This window comes from Pieris napi, chromosome 7, assembly GCF_905475465.1.
Source record: "Pieris napi chromosome 7, ilPieNapi1.2, whole genome shotgun sequence".
Taxonomy (NCBI): Eukaryota; Metazoa; Arthropoda; class Insecta; order Lepidoptera; family Pieridae; genus Pieris; species Pieris napi.
In genome coordinates this window covers 12,931,734-12,955,139 of record NC_062240.1, presented here as the reverse complement: position 1 = coordinate 12,955,139, position 23,406 = coordinate 12,931,734, and the positions used below count along the sequence as shown (strand labels likewise).

The 23,406-nt window shown below is 33.8% G+C and overlaps 3 protein-coding genes across 3 annotated transcripts; all 3 read right to left on the bottom strand.

The window, feature by feature from the left end:
* Positions 1-1,225: 1,225 nt before the first annotated feature.
* LOC125051295 lies at positions 1,226-6,179 on the bottom strand. Its single transcript, XM_047651510.1, has 8 exons — positions 6,047-6,179; positions 5,653-5,979; positions 5,167-5,336; positions 4,338-4,799; positions 2,141-2,162; positions 1,811-2,074; positions 1,538-1,704; positions 1,226-1,392 (listed from the first exon to the last, which is right to left on the bottom strand). Exons 1-8 carry the CDS (start codon positions 6,056-6,058, stop codon positions 1,314-1,316), a joined length of 1,503 nt encoding a protein of 500 aa, XP_047507466.1. The 5' UTR covers positions 6,059-6,179; the 3' UTR covers positions 1,226-1,313.
* Positions 6,180-8,200: 2,021 nt separating this feature from the next.
* On the bottom strand, positions 8,201-12,014 carry LOC125051036 (cuticle protein 19-like). The gene is made up of 4 exons (XM_047651157.1): positions 11,898-12,014; positions 11,271-11,426; positions 8,785-8,951; positions 8,201-8,374 (listed from the first exon to the last, which is right to left on the bottom strand). Exons 1-4 carry the CDS (start codon positions 11,907-11,909, stop codon positions 8,323-8,325), a joined length of 387 nt encoding a protein of 128 aa, XP_047507113.1. The 5' UTR covers positions 11,910-12,014; the 3' UTR covers positions 8,201-8,322.
* A 4,681-nt stretch (positions 12,015-16,695) lies between these two features.
* On the bottom strand, positions 16,696-21,518 carry LOC125051294 (cuticle protein 7-like). The gene is made up of 4 exons (XM_047651509.1): positions 21,507-21,518; positions 21,104-21,337; positions 18,337-18,503; positions 16,696-16,958 (listed from the first exon to the last, which is right to left on the bottom strand). The coding sequence occupies exons 1-4, from the start codon at positions 21,516-21,518 to the stop codon at positions 16,748-16,750; spliced, it is 624 nt and encodes a 207-aa protein (XP_047507465.1). The 3' UTR covers positions 16,696-16,747.
* Positions 21,519-23,406: the final 1,888 nt, after the last annotated feature.

Sequence of the window (23,406 nt, the reverse complement as noted above, 5' to 3'; positions counted from 1 at the left end):
CTATACAAAAATACATTTGACTTATTTTTGTCGTTCAACAGCTTAGAGTTGAGTATGTTTGCTGTTAAGTTTTGACGTGCCGTTGTCTATTAAGTGGCATTAACATCGTTTGAGTAATGTTCGAATTTCAATCCAATTATAAAAGATAATAATATAACGAACTCTGTAGCCTCTGCGTGTGATCGTCTTCGAGATCTTCTTGTTATTTGAGTGCAGGGTGTGCACCAATGTCGTTTTAAATCTCTGTGCGCTGTGATATATACACTTCCTCGCACACATTGTTAGGTCTACGTATAATGGAGTAATCTGAGTCCATGAACGATTGTAGGGCTTTAGCCGGGTATGTTTACCCACATTTTTTGAATGTATTAATTGGTTGTATTACTATATACTATTTTAATACTTCGGGGAAAAGCTTTTGCTGTTCCTGAATAAATAATTGAATGTTATCATGACTACATTAAAGTAACACACTGGTACTTTTGTCAGTAAATTGTCTGAAAACTGTTTATGGCTATGTTCAGATGGCAAAAACTTGACGCGCGTTTTCAAATCGCGCGACTAGACATTGTGGTATTTTCTTACAACTTTCATACAACGGTGGCGCTCAGAGAAAAAGTCTCTAGACGCAGGTGATCGCGCGTTGACGCGCGCTTTGATATTAATGTAATGTCCGTTTGCTGTTCAGATGAGCGCGCGCTTTCATCGCGATCGCATTAATTAATATTCGTAATTATATTTTGTTCTCGCATTTAAAATGAGTGAAATTGAAGGTATTGACATCGACTTACTAATCGATGAAGTAGAAAAAAGGCCAGCAAGTTGGAATATAGCAAATTTGTATAAAAAATATAATATAATTTGTATTTTTTTTCAAAATTGGATGAACCCAATGTGTACGTTTTCTTTTTTCTATATTTTTATTTATAATATAACCACAAAATAATAGCCTCTTCCACGTCCATTTTCTACGTTCTACCGAACTAAACAGACAAGTACTCTCGCAACGCGCGTTAGCGCTCATCATCTGAACGCTCTTCAAATTTGATCGCGAGTTGACGCGCGTTAACGCGCGTTACATGTGAACATAGCCTTAATCTACTATGATATGACTTTTTATCAAATATTAGAAAGAGTTTTATTGAGATATATGTGATTGCTTACTAAAGTTTGTAATGATGCAGAAATTAAAAAAAAAAGGGTGTATAATAGTGAAAAAAATAAGTATTTGAAACATCATTCACACTTTATTTACAGAAATCACAGTAGTAATTATAAATATAGCATCACAGGGCAGGAGTTGAAATATTAGTTTAGTAGTGTTGGTAGCCGTGGGCTGGGGCATGGACGGGGTGCACTGAAGGGGCAGAGTTGTGGACAACCGCGTTGAATCTGAAAGAAGAAAACAAGATTATTACACATACACCATATCACGAAAATTGTCCCAAATGGAATTAATAAAATTAATGATTCATTAATTTCCATAATGAATCAATATTAAATATAAGAATATTATAAAATTTGTATTTAATCTTACCCGTTGTGGTCATCAGCAGTGTAGTGGACCTGTCTGACGGAGCCATCGGGCTGCACCAAGGAGTAGGAGCCGTGGACTGCGTCACCGTCGCGGGTCTCGTGCTGGGACTTGTGGTCTCCGGTGTGGGGGTCAGCCACGGAGTAGGAGAAGTCGTATTTTGGGTGGGCCTAATATCATTATAAAATATATATTATACCATAAGGTAAAATAGTTACATTATTAAACACTTTTTATTTGAATATTTGAGGTAATGTGTCTACTTTGTAAACTTACATAGGTGTCATGTCCATCGTAGTGAGCAGAAGGAGCGGCATATGCCACTGGAGCAGCGTACGCCAGTTGGGCTCCATGACCATGGGCCAAAGAAGCAGCGGGACCGGCATATGCCACTGGAGCAGCATACGCTAGTTGAGCTCCATGGCCATGGGCCAAAGGTGCAGCGTATCCACCATGGTGGACGATGCTTTGGGAGGACACAGCAGCATGGCCATGGCCGGATGCGTTGGCAGCTGCCAAGAAAGCGCCGAAAGCTACGATCTGAATAATAAAAACCTTTTTTTATATGCTCCATTATTATTAATAAAATATTTGTAGTAAACTTACTTTGCTGAACATTTTGTATGTGCTTTGAAACAAATGAGTTTTGATTGATGTCAACGGTCCTGCTCAATGGTTTTATAGAACGCGATCTAGAAATTGAGGAGTGGGGCAAAGAAATGCGTGCACGCACCTTGACTCAAACGCTGACACACCGTCAAGGTCGTTCATACAAATATCGTACGTAATCGGCGGATAGAATGCTTGCTATTTCGTTGGTATTTTAGGTTTAATTGCAGTAAATACTTCCTAAAACATAATCGATTTATTGTTGAGGTAGGAAATATTTAACAGTAAAATACTTTAGCCATTAATCTGTGGGAAATATGTTTGGAATTATTAATAGTCACTTATTCATACAATGTTCTTTGTTGTTGTTGCCGAATGTGATATTTTAGTCCTTCTCTGATACAAATTTTGTCACAGATGCTCAATTTGAGTATTATTTATGATAGGAAATGAAAGGATTTTTTTCTTTCGAAATAAGTAATAAATATATAACGTAAACATAATTTTAATTATGACATTGCGTCCGCAGTAACATTAAAGAGGCCTACTCAATAAAACGCTGGCGTTAATATTTCAAAATTTTTATTTGTTAACAAAACGCCCAACTTTAAATATGATTCGTATGACACGTGACTTAAACGAGGTATAACGATACGCAATAAATAGAAAAACGAAAAATGTATCAGTCAAAACATCCGTCTAGCCGTTCATTTGTTAAAAGTGGTATAACAAAACGCAACTGACACGGAATAACAATACGCAACTGACAGCTAAACGTAATGTTATCTATGGTTAAGTTTTTTTGAAAATTTGACAATTAGAAGTTTTGATGTTGAGGTTGATGTGTTTATTTCGAGTTTCTAACAGCTTATCGTACCGATATTATCATTAACAATGCCACGAACAAGACGATCGAATCTTTCCCGACAAAATCGTAATGCAATAAATGGGTGGACCGATTTTGATGAGTGTTTAAGTGGAATCGAGAATAGTTCAGATTATTTATAATTAGATGTTTTTTGTTTGTTTTTTTAAGTTTGAAATTTTGTATTTAAGATATGTGTACAGGACGCCTGACGGATCCGCTAGTTTCTGTATATTATTTTTAATCATATAAAATAGATCAGCCTTATTTAAATTAGAGAACTCTTACTTCTTTTTCTGTTATCTTATCAATTAGGGTTTTTATTATTGTTGTGCATGCGCCATTCTCTAAGTAAAAAATAAAGAAAGTAATTATTGTTATTTTCGCGTAAAACAATTGTATAATAAGGGGTTAATTATCGCTCATAAGTAAGAATTGTAAGAAAAAAATAGTGAGAGTGGTGTGGACATTAATTGTTCCCGTTTTAAGAAAGGAAGGAAAACAAAAATATGTTGGATTATAATTATAATGAAATTAATTTATGATATAATGAAATTAAATTAACAAAAATGTGGGGCATTTTTGTGAGCATGTAATTCAAGAGAGGAGAGAGGCATTGCAAAAGAGAAAATATAATTATTATGTTGTCTTTGAAAACATATTGTTATTGACAGTGAAGTTACTGCCTAGGCAGGCTATAAACGGTAGGTACGTAGGTACTCGCATGACTCTGTATGTTGATTTATTTCGAATGATAATAAAATACTGAACACAATTAAAAACTCTTGGATAGGTTCTTAGGACATCTGCGACAATAATTGTCTTTTGTCATACGATTGATTGATTGATTTAATCGGTCTCTATTACAAATTTGACGATTATTTAAATGATCTCATCCTAATCCTCCTAATTGATTTCCTCCAGTTCAAATATTTATGGCAAATTGTTTGTAAGGCAGAGGCCTTACAAACAATTTGTATGATTAAAAACTTGGCGAGAGTGGCGGAGAGTTTCTTGTCAGTTCTTCTCGCCAGCTTGACTTGCGAACTGGTAGTAAAAGTAAATTTAAAATCAATTTAACATCTTTTCTGTTGACGTTCATAAGTGTAATTGTTTACCTATATGAATAAAATTATTTTGAGTTTGAGTGTATTAAATTATTAAAAAAATCAAACAATTAACGTTAACATTGCGTGAACTATTTATTACAATATATTAATAAGTTCATGTCTAGATACAATTACATATAAGGTTAAATTAACACAACATTTTAAGACTAGACCGTGTTTGTGGCATTGAAATATATAATCAAAAGAATAAATTTAGCACGGTTTTGGTTTGGCCGCCGGTACTAAGATGTAGGTTAGAGGCGAAATACTGTTTGCAGTTGCTATTCTTTTAGATTGAATACAATCTATAATATCGCTATATGAGACGAGAGCGTTTGGTGCAAATTCAGGTTTGATCAGTTCTGTGGGTGTTGGATTCTCTACACTTGGTTTTTCTTCACTTTTTGCTTCAACTGTTTCTGTATTCTGTGATTCGGTTGTAGTTGTAGTTTCTGTGGTAACTGCTTCAGTGTTGACAGCTTCAGTAATTTCTGCGGGTTCCGTGTTGACAGGTTCTGTGATTTCAGCCGAGGATTCTGTTGGCTTTTCTTCGGTCTTAGGGGCTTCTACTAACTGTTCGTTTTTTTTACAAGGCGTCTCTTTGCTTTCTTCAGATTCTTCGGTTGATTCTTTTTTGCTAGGCTCAGGTTCGGGAGCTACAGTTTTGACGATAGCGTTGAATCTAAAATTAATATTAATTACAAATGTTATTAATAAAACAAAGCGGTCAAACTTTTGTATCAACTTGAAACAACTAGTGTTTTAACGACGTAATGTAACATTTTTTACTAAACTCAAACTTAAAAATAACAAAATATATAAACAAGTACACTTATGAACCTCAACAGGAAAGATATTATATTGATTGTTAATTTAAATTTACTACCATTTAAGGGCGTAGAGCTGGCAAGAAGAACTGGCTAACTAAACTCTCCGCCACTGTTTTTAGTCGCCACGTTTTGAGTCACACAAATTGTTTGAACTGGAGCAATTAAACCCAAGCATCATTTAAATAATCGTCAAATTTATAAAAAACTTAGAAAGCTTACCCCTTTATATCATCAGCGGTGTAAATAACTTCTCGCAACAAACCGTCAGGTTGTATAAAAGAGTACTGTCCTTGGACGACAGAACCATCGCTTTGTTCACTCTGGGTCTTTTTATCACCAGTGCCTTCATCATAAACAGCGTATGCATATTGGTAACCGATAGCCGCATCCTGAAAAGAAATCTTCTTTAAGAATCCTTATAATTAAATATTTAATCTATGCTTTTATCTGCCAAAGAACAAATTTTATTATTTAAATTATAGTAGAATACATTTAATTAACGAAATTTAAACCTAATACGATAATGGAATATCCTGCCATTATCGTACTATTATAAAAAACGAACATCAATTAACATTTTTGAATTAATTTAGCCTTGTAGTTGGTTTTTTACAGTAATACCTTGCGTTAGATCTTCTCATACCTATTAATTAAACTAACGTATAATATTATAATCAAATAAAAAGCTAAATATTTCATACTTACATCGGTATTTGCCAATACAATTGGGACATTAGCGACCGGTGACTTATAAGCTACAATTTGAGCATTAGCCGTGCCTGCTATTGGCGCCAGACCGGAGATTGGCGTGTTTGCAATAACGCAAGGTGACACACATGGACGGGCATTCGATAATGAGACCAATGTTTCTATAGGTGCCGCGGATATTTGAGCAAATTTCGGTCCAGTGTAAGATAAAGGACCACCATAGTTTATATATTCCAATGGTATTACTTCAGAACCACCGCGCACTATGACGTTGGAGAACGAAGCGCATAAAGCACTATGGAATCCAATTAGAAGTAGGAATGTCTGAAACAAAAAAAGGTTTGTACAGTTAACTTGTATTATGTGAATAATGGTAACTAATCAGACTTACATTCAGAGTCATCTTTCTTGCTGATTTGTGGAAGACAACTGATTTTTTTCTTTAGATCCGCCGTCTTATAAGAGATGCTTTGTTTGCTAAAATATGCTGTTCTGTAACACCGAAACCAACCATCAATGTCGCTGAACACATGAATAGAGGTTAACAATCGATATGCTAATAAGCGTTTAACAGCAGCTAAGTTTCCATCTTCGTATTCAGACCACGAAAATCACAAAAACTATTTAAATTGGCGTGAAAATTACTTTTGTTTAAGAGGACATTTAGTTCCTTAGCAATATTCGGGGAATTCATCATCACATTTATCTAAGTACACGGAAACCTTTCACGTAATAATTATGTTAATTTTATCAAACGCGTGAGACACTTTGTGCGTGTGCGTTTACAGCATAATACGCTTATTAAGCAAACGGATCACGTAACGAGGCGAGTTAAAGAACGATTCTTATTTAATTTTTGTTTTACTACTGTGGCTTTTTTCAATAAACATAATTATATTTTAAAGATATTCAATGTTTATAATTCACGTCTATTAGTACACTATTAAGTATTAAGACAAGATCACACTCAGTTTAAACAAAAAAAATGTATTCGACGATTAAATATCGACGACGTGTGTCAAACTCGGTTGATTCCGACCTATTAAGAAAAATTATCAGAAGATGGTAGTTATAATAGTGCGTATAAAAGAATATTTGTTTTATCAATTAAAGATAATATATTATTATACTATCACCATAATATAGACTGTAAACAATTGAAAACCAAAATGTCTCCAGGTAATATTGCTCTGGTTTTTATATAAGGAGTATTCAATGCATACTGATTTGACACCTTTAAATGATTTTATCTTTCACTGTTTACTGTTGACAAGACAAAATTTCATTAATATTAACTGTTCTATTTTTAAGTATCCTTTATAAATTATAAATTATTATTGTCCTCGTAAAGAGCCTTTTATTTTTTCGTAGAAATAATTCTCCTCATGAACGACGAATAATAAGCATTATCTTGAATAGAGAATTTTATTAATATAATATTATATTTGCTTGGATAATTATATAATAAGAGAAACAGGCCAAAATAAAACATTTAAAAAACAATTCGTTAGAAAAGATGCGAGATTCCATGATATTCCAATATATACTATAAATTAAAATTTTATTGGAATTAATTATATAATGAATTGGTATGTTTACCCTGCCTTTTCATTTTCATTGTAAGCTCATAATATAAGTTAATATTTTATGGAAATAACATAAAACAGGATTTATTATGTGTACTGTAATTATAATTGAAGAATGTCATTGCTTAATCTTAGAAAGTCAAGCAACAATTCAGTTAAGTTTTAAGATAAACATTAAAAATACTAAATAGAAAATAACATTAATATTGTGTTTGAAAGTAATCTATTTCTTTATGGATCAAGATTGACGTAGTATATATTTGCATTTAATGTAGAGTTTTACTTAATAGTCAAGCAAACGTTAAACCTACTGTGTGCTTTTTATTAAAGGACAATTATTGTTTCACTAGAAATCGAACCTGTATGCAGGATAATCACCAAGGTACAGTAAATCCACCGAGGGATTAATATCAGTGTATATTAATTCTTTTTGTAAAATGATTTTAATTAGTTCAACAAAGTTTTTGAGAAAACTCTTCATTTCACAAGGAAAAGAATATAGAAGAAGGGAAAGACTTCCCGAGAAGAAGTATAATGTCTGTAATAATTAAATTTACTTTCTTTGACAATGAAGTAACATTATATTTAATACTATTTTTTGAAAATGGTTCTATACTGCAATGTATATGTAAAATGTATTGAGGCATAACAATTTTTTTAAAGACCATTCACACCAATTGACCTAGTCCCATGCTAAGCTGGTGAAGCTTGTGTTATGGGTACTAGGCAACGGATATATATACATATTATAGATAGATAGAGATATAAATACATATTTAAACGCCCAAGACCTAAGCACAACACCAAATGCTCATCACATCGATGTTCGTCTCAGCCGGTGATCGAACCCGGGACCCATGGATTCGCAGTCAGGAGTACTAACCACTAGACCAATGAGTCGTCAATCAACGTATATCTAAAGTAAAAGTTTGAAAGGTGTTACAGTAAAAATCCAAAAATGTTTTGTTAAGTTTATTCGCCGCAGTCTTATAACATAAAGTTCGTTGTGGACTAAAGACTATTTAAAATAAGGTACACGTAATATCACATAGGAGCTCTGCCTCTCGACCCTCACACCACATCAGTGGTACTCAGCATGCACTGGGGCGGTGTTGTGGACTACCGCGTTGAAACTGGAAAGAAAAATATATTATTATTTCGAGCAAAGTGTAATTATTAGGTGTTGTAATTTAAATACCGTGGTCACCGTTAGTTTTACCGTTTTAGCTAGTAATATTACCACGGGCTTTTCTGTCTATAGTGATAGCTATGAAAACCATTTTATAGATAGTAAAATGGGCTAAGAGGCTTAATTTTATTAGATAAATACAAATGTGGATCAAGATATTTAATTTGATTTGTGCCACTGTTTTGTAGTACCTATGATAGATATAATTGGTACGATACAACATTTCAAATGTCATAAAAGTAGATTTTTATTGATGCTTTAGATTACGCGTATCTATATTATGTATCTGTATAGAACGACAAAATCTTAATTTCCTTAGTGTTGGGTTAGTAACGAACTGTATAAAAATATTACCCGTTGTGATCGTCAGCGGTGTAGGTGACTTTGCGGAAGGAGCCATCGGGTTGCAAGAGAGAGTATTCTCCCTTAACGACGTCACCATCACGGGCCTCGTGCTGTGTCTTGTGGTCACCAGTGTGCGGGTCCGACACGGAGTATGAGTAGTCGTATTTAGGATGGGCCTAAAAGCAGGTTATATATTATTAGACATAAAAAGTAGAATCTATTTAGTGTTTATCACACATTTCTTTCTCTAATCTGAAAACCCTGGCTATGCACCAATGGACTTTCTCTGTGCGCATTTAACATTCACTCGAACGGTGAAGAAAAAAATTATAAGGAAAATCAGCTAGTCTTACACCCAAAAATTCGACGGCGTGTGTGCACAGGAGGCCGATCACCTACTTTCCTATTAGATTGACAAATTATCATGGAACAGATTCAGAAATCTGAGGCCACCTAAAAAGGTTGCAGTGCCACTGATTTATTTTACTAAAATTTTCAACTATTAACAAGAAACTAGCAAAATGGAATAAATAAAAATGTAAATTATTAAATGAGACTTGAAGTAGACATCAACGCGCGCGCGTTTTATCAGAATATTTTATTAAACTGTAGCTGAACAGAATTTGACTCTCAATTAACACTAAACAATAAAACTAAAAGATTTCGTAAACAAAGATTGCATCGGTATGTCCTGTTGACTTAATCGCAGCAAACCATCCTCCATTAAAATTGTCGCGTTTGCGAAACCAAACTTAATTCATATCTGTTATTAAACGCGAGTACTATTTGCAAACGATTTCGTCCATCATGCCAGTCATTATCTCAGTTTCACAATGTCCTGGGAAAACGAGCACAAATATTGGCTCTAGAGTCACGAGCAGGATTAAATCGTTACATAATTATCAAATTATAACTTATGACGCTCTATTTATGACAACCTAAACGCCGTATTAGAACCATTACATTTCCTTTTGTTTTGTAACTGTTATATAATGTTTAAGTTTTGTTCAAAGTAGTATCAAGTTATTTCAAATTATGTGTAAAATTTTGTGATCTAACTGTAGGCTAAAAATTAAAACAACTATTTTAACTCGAAACTATTTTGAAATTAATTTAACAACCAGTATGCTATTACATGAAAAAAATTAACATTTAATAATTACATACTTTAAGAATGCAACAGGCGATGATTTGCGTGACTTTGTTACGAATAGGCTAAGTAATTCGTACGGAGTGAGAACCCGATGACGTAATATTGGTAAAAGTAAAGCTGGATTGTTCACAGATATTTATCCCGGAAGCGACACGTTAATCGGGTAACAACACGTCAGAATTACGCAAGTATCAATTAGTTACTATTGTATTACGCCATCCACACTTTATGGTGAAACAGGTACAATACAATAAGTTACTTAAATTGCCCAGAAATGGAAATTGTTATCGAATTCTATTTTCGAATTAAGTCTGTTGTTTATAGTATCGGTATTATTTTATTTACATGCTGTGGTAATTGAAAAATGTTAATAAATAATATTATTAAATATTTTCCCTTTTGATCAGGGTTGTTATAAAAAAACAATTCTAATTTTAAGCCACTTCTACCAAGAGTTTGGTATACTGTTAATTGTATTTTACTTTTAAATACATATTATACTTGTTAGGAACAGGATGTTAAACGAGCTACACATTTTTATGGTCAGTAAAACCTGTAGTTTGTATACATTTTTTAATGTTTCCTTTTGGCAAAGTAGAGCAATTCCATATTGGAGAATTCGTAAAGATTATTTTCCGTATTTGCTAATGTTTATGAAGTGCTAAGTGTTGCAAATGTCCATGACCATAATGTTTATTTAAGTTTTTTCTCAGGAGATTGTGAAACTTCATGCATGCTCTCATTGCGCGGGCGTCCCTCGGTCATTATATTACACCGAAACTAAATTGTGGGTTGAGTTCATTTAATTTTATGTTTGTTAGTTGAGTAACCCATTGTGTAGATTGTATATATTTATTGTGATAGCTGGTGTGCTAAGATAGTGATTGTATTTTGTTATCATATTAAGTATATGCCGAGAATATCATATGTACTGAATATGTGTTTATAATTATATAACTATTGCTACCACAACTAACTGTTACCGTTAAGTCCAAATTTGATTTCACGCTATACAATATTCGTCCAGAAAAAACTGACAATTTCTTTTCTTATTTATTGATAATTTTTATAGGCTCAGTATTATGTTCATTTACGTGAATTTGGGGAGGTAATTATATTAGAATAGTACATTTTGAATTGAACCTGCGATGATAAAGGTTTAACTTTTAAAAAGGAAATTGAGATTGAGATAGAGAGGCGGTCAACTATATTCTATATTTACGCCTAGTTTTAAGCTCTATCTTTAATATTTCACATCCCCAGGTTATTGAAATTTTATACAATAACTGCTGCACGTTAATATATTTTTCTTCTGAAACTTCGCTATAAATGCTATACTTACATGATAGTCAACGTGCTGATCATGGCCCTCGTATCCAACGTGTGCGACTGGCGCGTACGCGACAGCCTCGTGGCCGTAGCCCTCGCCGGCATATCCGTGACCAAGATGCACTACACCGGCTGCTGCTACTGCTACCACGGAGAGGATTACTGCGGCCTGCAAAACCAATGGTACATTGAATTTACTCGAACTCTATTGCAACGTTTGCAAACGTAGAGACAGATTAATATACCCTTTCAGCCCAATATAATATTAGTTTAGATTAAGTTTGAAGATTCAAACCTGAGAAATCATTTACATGTTAGTGCTGGCTAACTGGGAGTTTAAACGCATTTTTGTTTATTCCACTTATTCTACTTAGATAAAGTATTGTATACAATCTTAAGTAGTGCTAGAATTTAATGGATTAAAGAAATAGATTATGTTTTTGTGCTAAAAATAAGTGAGGTATATTGTAAAAAAAAAAATATGGAGCAAACAAATAAATAAATAAAAAAGATATTAATTAAAATAAACGATATTTTGGCGGTTTGAATGGTCTCAAACTCCATTATACGAAACATGCTCCAATAAATGTGCCTAGCTATCCTTTCACTTGCAACGGGATAAAACACAAATTCCACTTACTTTTACGAACATTTCGACTGAATAAGGTTTGCTTCGTCAGACCGACCACACACGACTGATACCAAGAAGGTGCACCACCGACTTTTATATTATGTTAAGCAGTGAGATGCGGCGTCGTACGCAGCGTCTACGCAAGAACATAGCGATTTGATAATGTGGTAATTACGTAAAATTATAGTACTGCAGTTCAAGGGAATTAACTTGTAAACAATAGAAAATGGAGCATAATTTTCACAGAATAGATTTGATTAAATATTTTTTACTATACAATGCTTTTTAAAAACATTATTTTTGATAATCTAGTTTGTTGTTTTACCCAGAACTAGCTATTATAATTGCGAAAACCTTTGAAAGCCTTTTTAGGACCTTTTCAATTAAATTCGACAAAGGAGTAGACGCTTGTATAATGTATGAATATAGATAATTTTAAGGAAATTATTTCATATCTCTTGAATTCAAACCCATTATGATGGCATTAAAATCTTGACTCAAGCTAAAGCAATTCATCAATATAAATAAATAAATTAGTGGTGCTACCTATTTAGGTCTGGGCCTCAGATTTTTGGATCTGTTTCATGATCATTTGTCAATTTTATAGGTAAGTAGGTGATGAGCCTCCTGTGCCTGACACACGCCTTAGATTTTTTGGGCCTATGGCAAGCCGGTTTCCTCACGATGTTTTCCTTCACCATTTAAGCGAATGTTAAATGCGGCCATAAACAGTAAGTCCCTTAGTACATAGCCGGGGAATGAAGCTACCATCTCAGGGATAAAAGTCGCAAACTGAAGCCACTAGGTCATGTCAATACAGTTCTTCGGTTTCACAGTTCATCGGTAATAACAGACTAAAATGTATTACAAATTGTATTTTTAGTTAAAATAAAGGAAGCGAAGCTTTAAAAAAGTAATATACTTTCTCTTTTTAATAACACAAGAAGGAAACGATAAGTCTTTGTCATGCATTACCTCATAAAAGCATTTTAAACGTCCCTAATAGGGAAATAAATCACGAAATATCTCGATCACGTCTCTCTCGTTTTCTCTAGCCTGTCTTTTGTTTTACGTGACCAATATGCAGCGACAACTAAGATTCATATCTAAATAAGCAACATTTCTTGGTCAATAGAGCTTAGCTTAGCGTTATGACATCCTGTAACAGAATAGAATCTTGTCCCCGGGGACTGGGGAATTCTAAGAGGTTTTATTACTATATTTAATTTAATTCACCGCTCTGTTTGTGCTATTTTTAAAAAAGAAACCTATTTATGGAACAAACTGTTCCAGACATTTGAATCAGCATATTATCTATCTACTTTTTATATTAGTGACAAATTACATTCTTTTATAAAACAAAATTAAAAAGTTTGGTCCCTGTGGCAGTGTTTAACACTGGGAGTATTTCCTATGATATTGCGATACTTATTCGTTGAGCGAGGAAAGCACCAGCTCTGGCGTTACCGGGTACTTACCGGTTACTATCTACTAGGGGCCAACTAAAATCTTTAATTAGCTCCTGTGCACTTGAACCCCACGGCCCAAGAGTCACTACTTGAAAGGGAACAAAATCGAAGTTGGAGGAAAGACTTGAGACTTGACTTGACTATATTTGAGTCGTTTATTAAGCCTTTTATGATACAATTTAGTACGTCTCAATTTTTTATATTTAATAAGTAAGACTGGAACTAAGGAAATACGATATAATATATGTATATGTCGTATAGTCGACTACTAAAATTACTTCTATTGCAAATAAGCGAAACGTATCTCTGAAATATAATCTTAAAAATCAATCAACCATAGCAATGTTAAATTCAACTGACAAATTTTGCTTTACCATATCATATTAAATCTACCATTTACACGTAATTGTTTGATTACTTTAAAACAAACAGTAAAAAAAGAGAATAATTCATATTTGAAAAGCTTTCTTAATTCAGTTCACTGTGGGCAAGATAACAAAGTAGGCAAGAATTCTATGATTATTTTGTTATCATCGTGCCAGATTTATGTTGATCCAACATTGATTTGAAATCGTATCGTCGTATGTAGCAAATACCATAGACGGCTATAGTCTATACTTATACCATAGACTAAAGAAATAAAAAACTACATCAAAAGAGTTAAGTAACGTATTATTCAGATTATTGGAGATCACTTCTTAAAGCCGACCTTCACCCTGACTTAAATGTTTAATGTCCAGAAAGATGAAACTGCAATTAAAATTAAGATAATGTATGCATTTACATGCCGATGTACTTAGGATGATGGTTTGAAGATGTACCGGCAGATTTGTATGTAAATTTTAAATCCACTTAAGGTCAATCAAGTTCATGGATACTTTTGGATCTATTGTTGAAATAAAAAGCCGATTTTTTTATATGGTACCTGGCAAATGAAGCATTAGATCCTAATGACCTTTGGACTTTGCAAAGACTAGTTTTATGGAAGGCTCCTATCGTTTCAGTTAGCTTTGTTATCAATATTTCATCAACATGACTATTGACTAACACTAGTTAGTAGAAATATTACGTATTACTTCGATTAAAATAAAAAACGAATATTGTGAGGTTTTTCATGTATCATACTAATATCTGATACTGTCTCATTTTTAATTCAATTACCTAAGGCGATGTAAGCTCGCAGTTAATGTAAGCCATGGTCAAAATTTCATTTATAAATTGGAGTAACGCGAAACAATTTTCGTAAATTCAAGAAATTACGTTACGTAAGTACAGTAATTAGGTATTGTTACACAAGTTCACACATCCGTGAGCGTATTGATTGATGTAATTCTTTAATTTCTGACAATTTATTGGTTCGATTATTATTGTATAAACAATTTGATGACGATGCTTACAAACGTAAAATTTCGATGTTATTTTTTTTTTGCTGTTTCCCAGTAATAGCTGTTTTTTTATCTAATAGAAAGTAAACGGTCAGGAGGCTCATCTGGTGTTAAGTGCTACAGCCTCCCGTGGACATTCACATTGCCAGAAGGCACGCAAGTGCGTTGCCGGTCTTTTAAGAATTGGCATACTTTTAAATATATGAGTTTAAATATGTTAGGAAATTGTTAAATTATTGTCTTTTGTTAAGTTTTACAGAAGTTATCTACGATTATTATTTTAACCAGGTCACAAAGTTCTCAACAAAATTCGAATTTTTACTGTATTTATTATTAAACGAATAATAAAATAAATTGGTTTGTAGGTTTATGTTAGTAAAAAAAAAATATTTAGGTCGTCTGACAAAAGTTTTGAGAAATTATAATTTAAATTGAATACGTCGTTGTCAAATTACGAAATATAAATGATTTCGATATTTCCGCTATAAGGTAAATCTTGGTGAAGATGACAAGAAATTAATCATGTAAATTGTACAGAAACCTATTTTCGTAATGACCTTAATTGCTCGGATCTTGATATTTAAGGAGTTGTAACACAAAATGATTTGATTAAGACGCTATTTGGTACTATGAGTATAGGTTTCAATTCATAGCTTAGTTTTGTAAACCGTTTCTAATTATTTTATTAAAAAGGTAACGGTGTACTAATTAACGCTGGTGAAAATGTTGTATTCAAATCTCTCCATACGAGTTATTTTAACTAAAAAATGGGGATGAAAAACTTTGAATGCCTATGTTAAATATCCTTATTACGAAATTTTTTTAGACATAAATTACTATCTTAAGTTAGGCGAGATCGTAATACTACATGATGTTTCAGTGATGTCTCATGATGTTTCAGAAAATATTTGGCTATAAATAAATATATGTATATGGGTAAAATTTGGAACGATTTATCTCAAAAAGCGTTCCGGATAGGTAAAAAGTAAATTTACGCAGAACTAATTACACAGAAGAAAGATGTCGAAACCTAAAAAACCCCCTAGACAAAGCAGACACAACAATAAATCTTATATTAATAAACCAATTTTACAGTGCAGCAGCGTAAAATCGAAATCAATTAGGAAGACAGCTACGTGATAGAAATTAATGATTTTTTATCGGATACGGTTACGTCGTGTATTAATTCATATGCGTTGCATAAACAAATATATGCGGCTCGGAAGCTAAGAACAATAGCGAACGAACAATGCGATTGCAGAAGAGCACTTCCGAAGCTGGATTAACATAATATTGTAATGAGCGGAAGATCCATTTTGTATAAAAGCTGTCAAGTTTAACAAACAAACTTTGTACTGTTCCTCTCTCCATCGCATAGAATAATTTACAAATTGTATGATCACTTCTCAAATGGTATGTAGATATAGTTTGGTTTATTTTGTCTCGTACATATACTCTCATAGATCTGTGTTGGGCTATTGGCTTCATCTTGCGACTCTCATCCCTGACGTCGTAGGTTCGAACCCGGCTGTGCACCAATGGATTTTCTTTCTATGTGCGCATTTAACACTCGTACTGTGAAGGAAAACATGGTGAGGAAACCGGCTTGCCTTAGACCTAAAAAGTTTACGGCGTGTGTTACGCACAGGAGGCTGTTCACCTAATTGCCTTAACTGACAAATGATCATGAAATAGATACACAAATCTGAGGCCCAGACCTAAGAAGGTTGTAGCGCCACTGATGAGTTTTATAATTTTTTTAAATATACTCTCACACAAAACCAAGAAATAATCGTATATTATTAAGGCGCTTAGTATGTTTCTAGCTTTAAAGTCATGAAAAATAATGAGCTTTGAAGCTCAATTGACATTTCGTTTCATGCAAATCTGTTAGAGTAAAGTTCGCACAAAAGTTGCTGACTTAGGGACACAAACAAATATAATGAAAGCTTGTTATAAATTAACGATTTATTTCTATTGTTAAAAACTAAAATTGGATAAATACTTAATGATGGGTCAGGAAAGGACCAGCATGGACCACTGGGCCATGAACGAGGGGAGCGGCGTGTAGAATTGGGGCATGGTGTACAATTGGCGATGCATGGACAATGGGGCCAGCATGGACGATGGGACCGGCGTGGGCAAGTGGCGTGGCTTGGGCTTGGGCTGCAGCAGCATGCGCTGATGGTGCTGAGTTGTGTACAACGGCGTTGAAACTGTGGACAAGAATATTTAAATTTCGAAAATTATTTTAGTTTTTTGAGAAACCCACTTTTTACTTACTAACAAAATTGTACGTTTAAGGTAAACATAGCACCATTCCAGCTCACTCAAGATTTTTGTAATTGTTTTCAACCGTATAAGTTAAATATAATATCATCTTAATTTACGTTGCAAAACAAAGTGTTGGTAGTGATTTTATCAGATCTATTGGCCGAAACGTTTGTGCAGATAAATCACATTGTCCTTGCCTAGTTAGTCTCGCTAGCTGTTCTACTTTGCTATTCCTAGTGAAACTGGTACGGTAAAAGATTGAAAAGAAATATACATCTTAGAAAAATATATCTTTTAATAGTTCTTCAGTAAGAGCATTAATTAAGTGAAATTTACTGTATTTGTATAATTTCCAGTCAAAGTTAACAATTAAGCGTTAATAATATGTAAGAGAAATGCTATCTAGTTAAGTTTCCTTTGAGAAGATCTTGCGTTCTAACCCTAGGAATGCACTTTTCTATGCACTAACACTTGCTCGTATAGTGAAAGAAAGAACTTGTATAACCAGTACTTGAGCAGTGCGGTGAGTTATGCTGCTATACCCTTCATGGAAGGTTGTTGATGAACATATGAGCATAGCACTTTGTTTATTAAAACTCGTTTAAGCTGTTGCGCGTAATTAAAATCAGCTGGTCACATATGTATGACGTAACTGGCACAAGTTCAAGTTGGTACACTTTCGCGTTCCAATTCATGCACCGCGTCACCAGTTTTTAGATTTTTCATGAATAGTTATGAGAGATTAGAACTAAAAACTTTCGATATTATATAATGAATTTAATTATGCAAATATAAAATCTATGTTAGAAAAGAAAACTGGTGCTAGACGAAAACACCTTTTCTATTACCATTTTGACGATCACAATTCGCTTCCAATTCATACTACGAGAAGAAAGGCTCTTTACAAGTCTAACGTGGTGGTGGTGGTAACGGCGTGGTTATTTTAAGTATTTAATCATTACATTAACTTTAACCAATATCACATAATAATAAATTACTATTTCCTTTTGATAGGCTTTGTTTAAAATCTATGATATCACGACTATCAAAAAATAAATATATTATTCTTACGAATACAATCATACAGCCTTCATATATATACGTAGATGATGACATACTATATACCAATTTAAAACATATTCTGATCACTAATTACATATTACCAAATAATCAAAGTGTAAATAATTATTAATTATTTGACCGTTTGAATGAATTCTTAAAAGGCCGGCAACGCATCATGGGCGGCGGTATCACTTAACATCAGGTGAGCCTCCTGCCCGTTTGCCTCCTATTACATAAAAAAAAAGTCGAAATGCTTACCCAGTGTGGTCGTCAGCGGAGTATTCCACGGTCCTGACAACACCATCGGGTTGGACCAGAGAGTATTGTCCCCTCACGACATCACCTTCGCGGCTCTCGTGTTGAGACTTGTGGTCTCCGGTCTGAGGGTCTTCTACGGAGTACGAGAACTCGTAGTGGGCTGGTGCCTGTAATTCGTTAGAGCTTGAATACAATATGCAATATAAATATAAATCAGCTATATGTCATCTATGGAGTATACTCATATATTCGACCTGATGGAAGATGGAAATTTATTGCGAGTTCTTCTCTTCCGTTCTACGCCCTTGATTTGAAAACTGGCAGTAAATGTAAAATTAGAAGCATTTAATGTTTATTTCTTTTTTGACGTTCACAGGTGTACATTGTGTTACCCACTTGAATAAATGATTTTTGACTTTTGTAACTGTCAAAGGGGAGGTTTATCAACCCTTTATACCAAACTTTATTTGGCTTAGTGGCTTTATTTTAGTGTTGCGGTGAGAAGTTATCGTATATCTGCTTGTGCTACATTTATTCACCTTAAGCATTAATATGTATGATATTCACATATTTATGATTTAAGTCAATAAATTACATTCGATGTTAGATACCAATTCATTTAATTTACTATGTAAATTACTTTTATGACATACGCAATATGCCTCTGACGTAGCATTGATATAATTTTTTTATTTTGGCAGCTTTCATTTATATTAGTTTAATTGAAATTTCTGTATTTTAATAAAACAAGGCTAAATATCAATTATATATTATAATAATGCGAAAAAATATCATACTAAATCAAAACTATCTAGCTGTAAATCAAGATTTTTTTAGGGAAATAAATATATTTTTATTTTCTTTTAATAGTACCAGTTTTCAATTTAAAAAAGTTTAGAACCTAAAGATGAAGCATGAGAAAGTAAATACATTGCTTGTGAAGTTTCATAACAAACGTTTCTCGTTGTCTACTTAATTAACAGTGATACACGTTTGATTAACATTACCAATTTCAGTCTATGATGACGTGATTGATAAAATGAACATTACACTGTTGTAATGACAACTTACACAATAACAATTTAATTGGGTCGTTTTACGATGTATAATTTTTATCACAATGTCCCTTCACTTTGTTTTTCATCATAAACTATAATGTATTAGTATTATCTTAGAAATGAGTTTATGGTGCAAATTTTAAAGGATGAAAACGTTACGTGAAGACTAGTCCAATTATATTATAATATAATAATATAGAAAGAGTCGTGGTGACTTTGTTATGAGATTTTATATAAAATAAATAGAATGTTTGTTGTAAACGTGGAGTATACTAAATTATTATTGGATTAATTATATTTAACTAATACAATTCATATCTCAGTTTGTATTTTAGGAAACAGTATCTATAAACTTTTTGATAAAACCTTTCATACATATTTGTTAATGCCATTTGTTTTGTAAGCTGTTTTGTTGGAATACCTATTTAGGAACACAGAAATAATTAACTGTGAAATTGTGGTGTCAGTATAAATAAGATACCTATAACATACGTATATGTAACGGTTTAGTCTATAAGAGAAATGTACTCTAATTGTGTTTGACCAATGCATTAATGCCCTTTCCATAATAAAATTTCCCAATCTATAGATTCTGAGATATTCAAACTATCCAGATACAAACTCGCTAATAACATAAAAATTACGATAGCCAAATTGGATTTCGAATCACCACTGAATAAATGTTATCTTGTTACCCACAACATAGGGCCCACACTAGGGAGCTAGTGTGGGTACTAGCGATATGAATTTTGTTACAACCCTTTGTCATAAATGACGATTGTATGATTTATTTATTTTATTAAGATGAATTATACCCGATATATCATATGTCGTGTTTACTTGATTCCCTACATCGAATCTTATAAAACCCTTTACTAACCCTAAACCTATAATAAATGAGTGACATACTATTGAACCAGTTTTCACTAGTACTCATCGACAGCGACACCTTGCGACTGTTATTTAATCGCAATTCGCGGATATGCAAAGCTGCCTTGCATCATAAATAGAGTGGTCGCTCGAATTTATTCAAGTCCCTTTATCTAATGGTATAGTTACGATAATAAATGAGATCACTTCCCTATTGGTCAAGGAATGTTTACCAATCTCCACAGTGACTTATGTTTAAAGCGAAAATATTACTTAATAATAGTTGCAGTATTTAGTAAGAATATGCTCTAATTAAAATTGTTTTAAATATTAGTTATCTAACATATAAAATTCTCGTATCACAATGTTCGTTCCCATACTCCTCCGAAACGGCTCGACCGATTCTTATGCAATGTTTATGCATATTCAGTAAGTCTGAGAATCGGCTACTATATATGTTTCAAACCCCTTAATGTTAAGGGTGGTCCGATCCACCCCTAAATTTTTATTTTTTACATAAAATTTTATGTTTTTATTTTTTTATGATACGGCAGACAGAAATAAATACAACCCCTAATTTTCACCCCTCTACGATAAACCCCTATTTTTATTATTGTAGATAGTTATTTTTTCTGAAATAAAAAAATGTTTCCTAGAAATAATATATATACTTGGCAAAACAAACGTTTGCCGGGTCAGCTAGTTATTTATAAACATTATCTTTTTGTAGTTATAATTAAGGTTAAAAATCATATTTAATGTCGTACAGCTCTAACTTGCTTTTAATTTCTATTAAATTAGTATCTCTTTTATAAGTTCTAATAGCAAACAATACTTACGATTTCTTCAACATGATCACGGGCATAAGCGATGGGTGCACCATGAGAGATGGGAGCGACATGCTGGACTAGGGGGCCAGCGTGAATGAGGGGTGCTCCGTGGGCGACGATAGGTGCATACGCTCCATGAGTAGGCTGGTCGTGACGAGTGATACTCTGAGAGGAGACCGCAGAGTGACCTTCGGTGATGAGACCGGCTTGGCAGGCCGCCACCAAGAAGCTGATAACTGCGATCTGGAAATTTCAAAGACAATAATAGAACGCTTGAAAGTAAACACCATAAACGAACTCAGTTTTTTTGAAGTATGTTTAAAAATGAAAATGTTCGAAATTTAAAAATTCGTAAATGCCGGGTAGAATATACGAATTTTTAAATTTCGAACATTTTTAAAATCGATCTTACTTTGAAGTACATGTTGCTTATTGCACCTTTGGGCTCAATTGATAAGGACAAGGGTTGCGAGGTACTTTTTATACCTGACATAAACGCATGTGTAATTTACCACAAAACCGGCTGACATACGACCCGAGATCGAACTTTCTTACATCACTGACACTTAATAAGCTTCATTCAAGGTTAAATTGTGACCGAAATAATTATTGTTTCATTAAAATAACGTAAAAAATTAATGCACGTTTTATTCGTTTATTAGCAACATCCCAAAACTATTAACAATTATTGAGTTTTTAATCTACGGAGCATAGTCGTAATATAAACTTCGATTAGTTAAATATCAACTAGGGTCCTCCAAGAAAAGGGTCTACCAGTCTTTAAAAGGTTGGCAACTCACTAGCGAGCCGTCTGGCAATGTGAGTGTCCATGGGCGGCATACACTAATGAAAACCACTATATCTCTGATTAATTTATAATTACATCTATGCGTTTTTTTCCGATCGCCCCCGACCCCGTTGTGGCAGAACTGCATAACTGCTTCCATCTCTAACGATCTCTAGGTGAATGGCTTCAGAGAACAGATTTGGTGAAATCAGGTCGGTCCATCGTGTTAGGCTAATCCACTTTCCCGGTAATTATAAGTTTTTCATGGTTGTCATAAGGTTTCCGGGCGATATGGCAGGAATATCATCACTCCCTGGAGACTAGAAAGAGAATAATTGAAAGCCTCTTTCATCCGTGACACGCAGTTCATTTAAAATTGAAACATTATTCCTATGAGCTGACCGGGGAATACGCAGCATCCGTCGCCGGCACCACATTTCCAAAGCGTCGATGCGGTGTCTATTTGTACGTTAGACATGTCTTTTGACGATGTATCCCTTTTTAATACAGTGTTAACTCAATTTGACAGAAAGAGATGAACGCTTCTTTTAGTTTAAAGTGTAAACCCAAAAAATCTTTACTCAGTCTAAATAAAACGTGTTTAATTAAATAAATGTCTGAATAAGTTTTGTTACGGTCGGATTACTTAACATAGCTCTGATGTTATAATAGCTAAATACATATTATGTTACGCACGTAATTCGTATACTTGAGCACATTTAATTTTAACTCTTGCATAAGGTTTTACTTGTGTTAATTTTTGGTACCAACCGTAAGCCTTATTTGATAGCAGTGTTGGCCCAGTGGTTTAAGCGTGCGACCCTCAACCCTGGGGTCGTGCGTGCTGATCACTTATCTGAGCACCAACGGAATTTACTATGTGCGCAATAGCATCTTCCTACGGTGAAGGTAGGGTAATGAGCAAATGTTTATTAAAACCTATAAATCGACGACAGCTCGTAGAAGTAGTCTGGACTGAATTTTCGCACGTAGACGCTCATTTGTTCCGTTGTGCCTTGACCAGACAAATTCAGCCAGCCTAGCTCCTTCCAGAAGCTCAGAAGTTTCGCAGGCTTCACGGAGCGACCTCACTGCTTCGCGGATTTCTTTTCGTTGGGAAGCCAGAGCCCGTGGGTGACTTATTCGTCTGCGCTGAAACAGACTCTGCACAAGGGACGGTTTGTCTACGACATGTGTCAGACACAGAAGGGTGATCAGATACTTGTCTATAAAAATGATTAAAGAAACGGATGCAATGAAAAGACGGAATGAAGACCGATTTAGGGTTATAAAGCCATTGATTTTTTTTATTATTATTGGCCTGATAGGATCCTCATAACTTGTATATAAATAAACTAACAAACATACATTTAATTCTCTAGGTAATACAACGACAAATATAATAGAAATGAGAAATGTAGTTGAGTAGGTACATTTTTTTAAGGAATTTATCTGGATGTCATTTATTTATCGTACAATACAATATTTTTGCTAAAAAGCTGAAAATGTGTGTGTAATACATTTA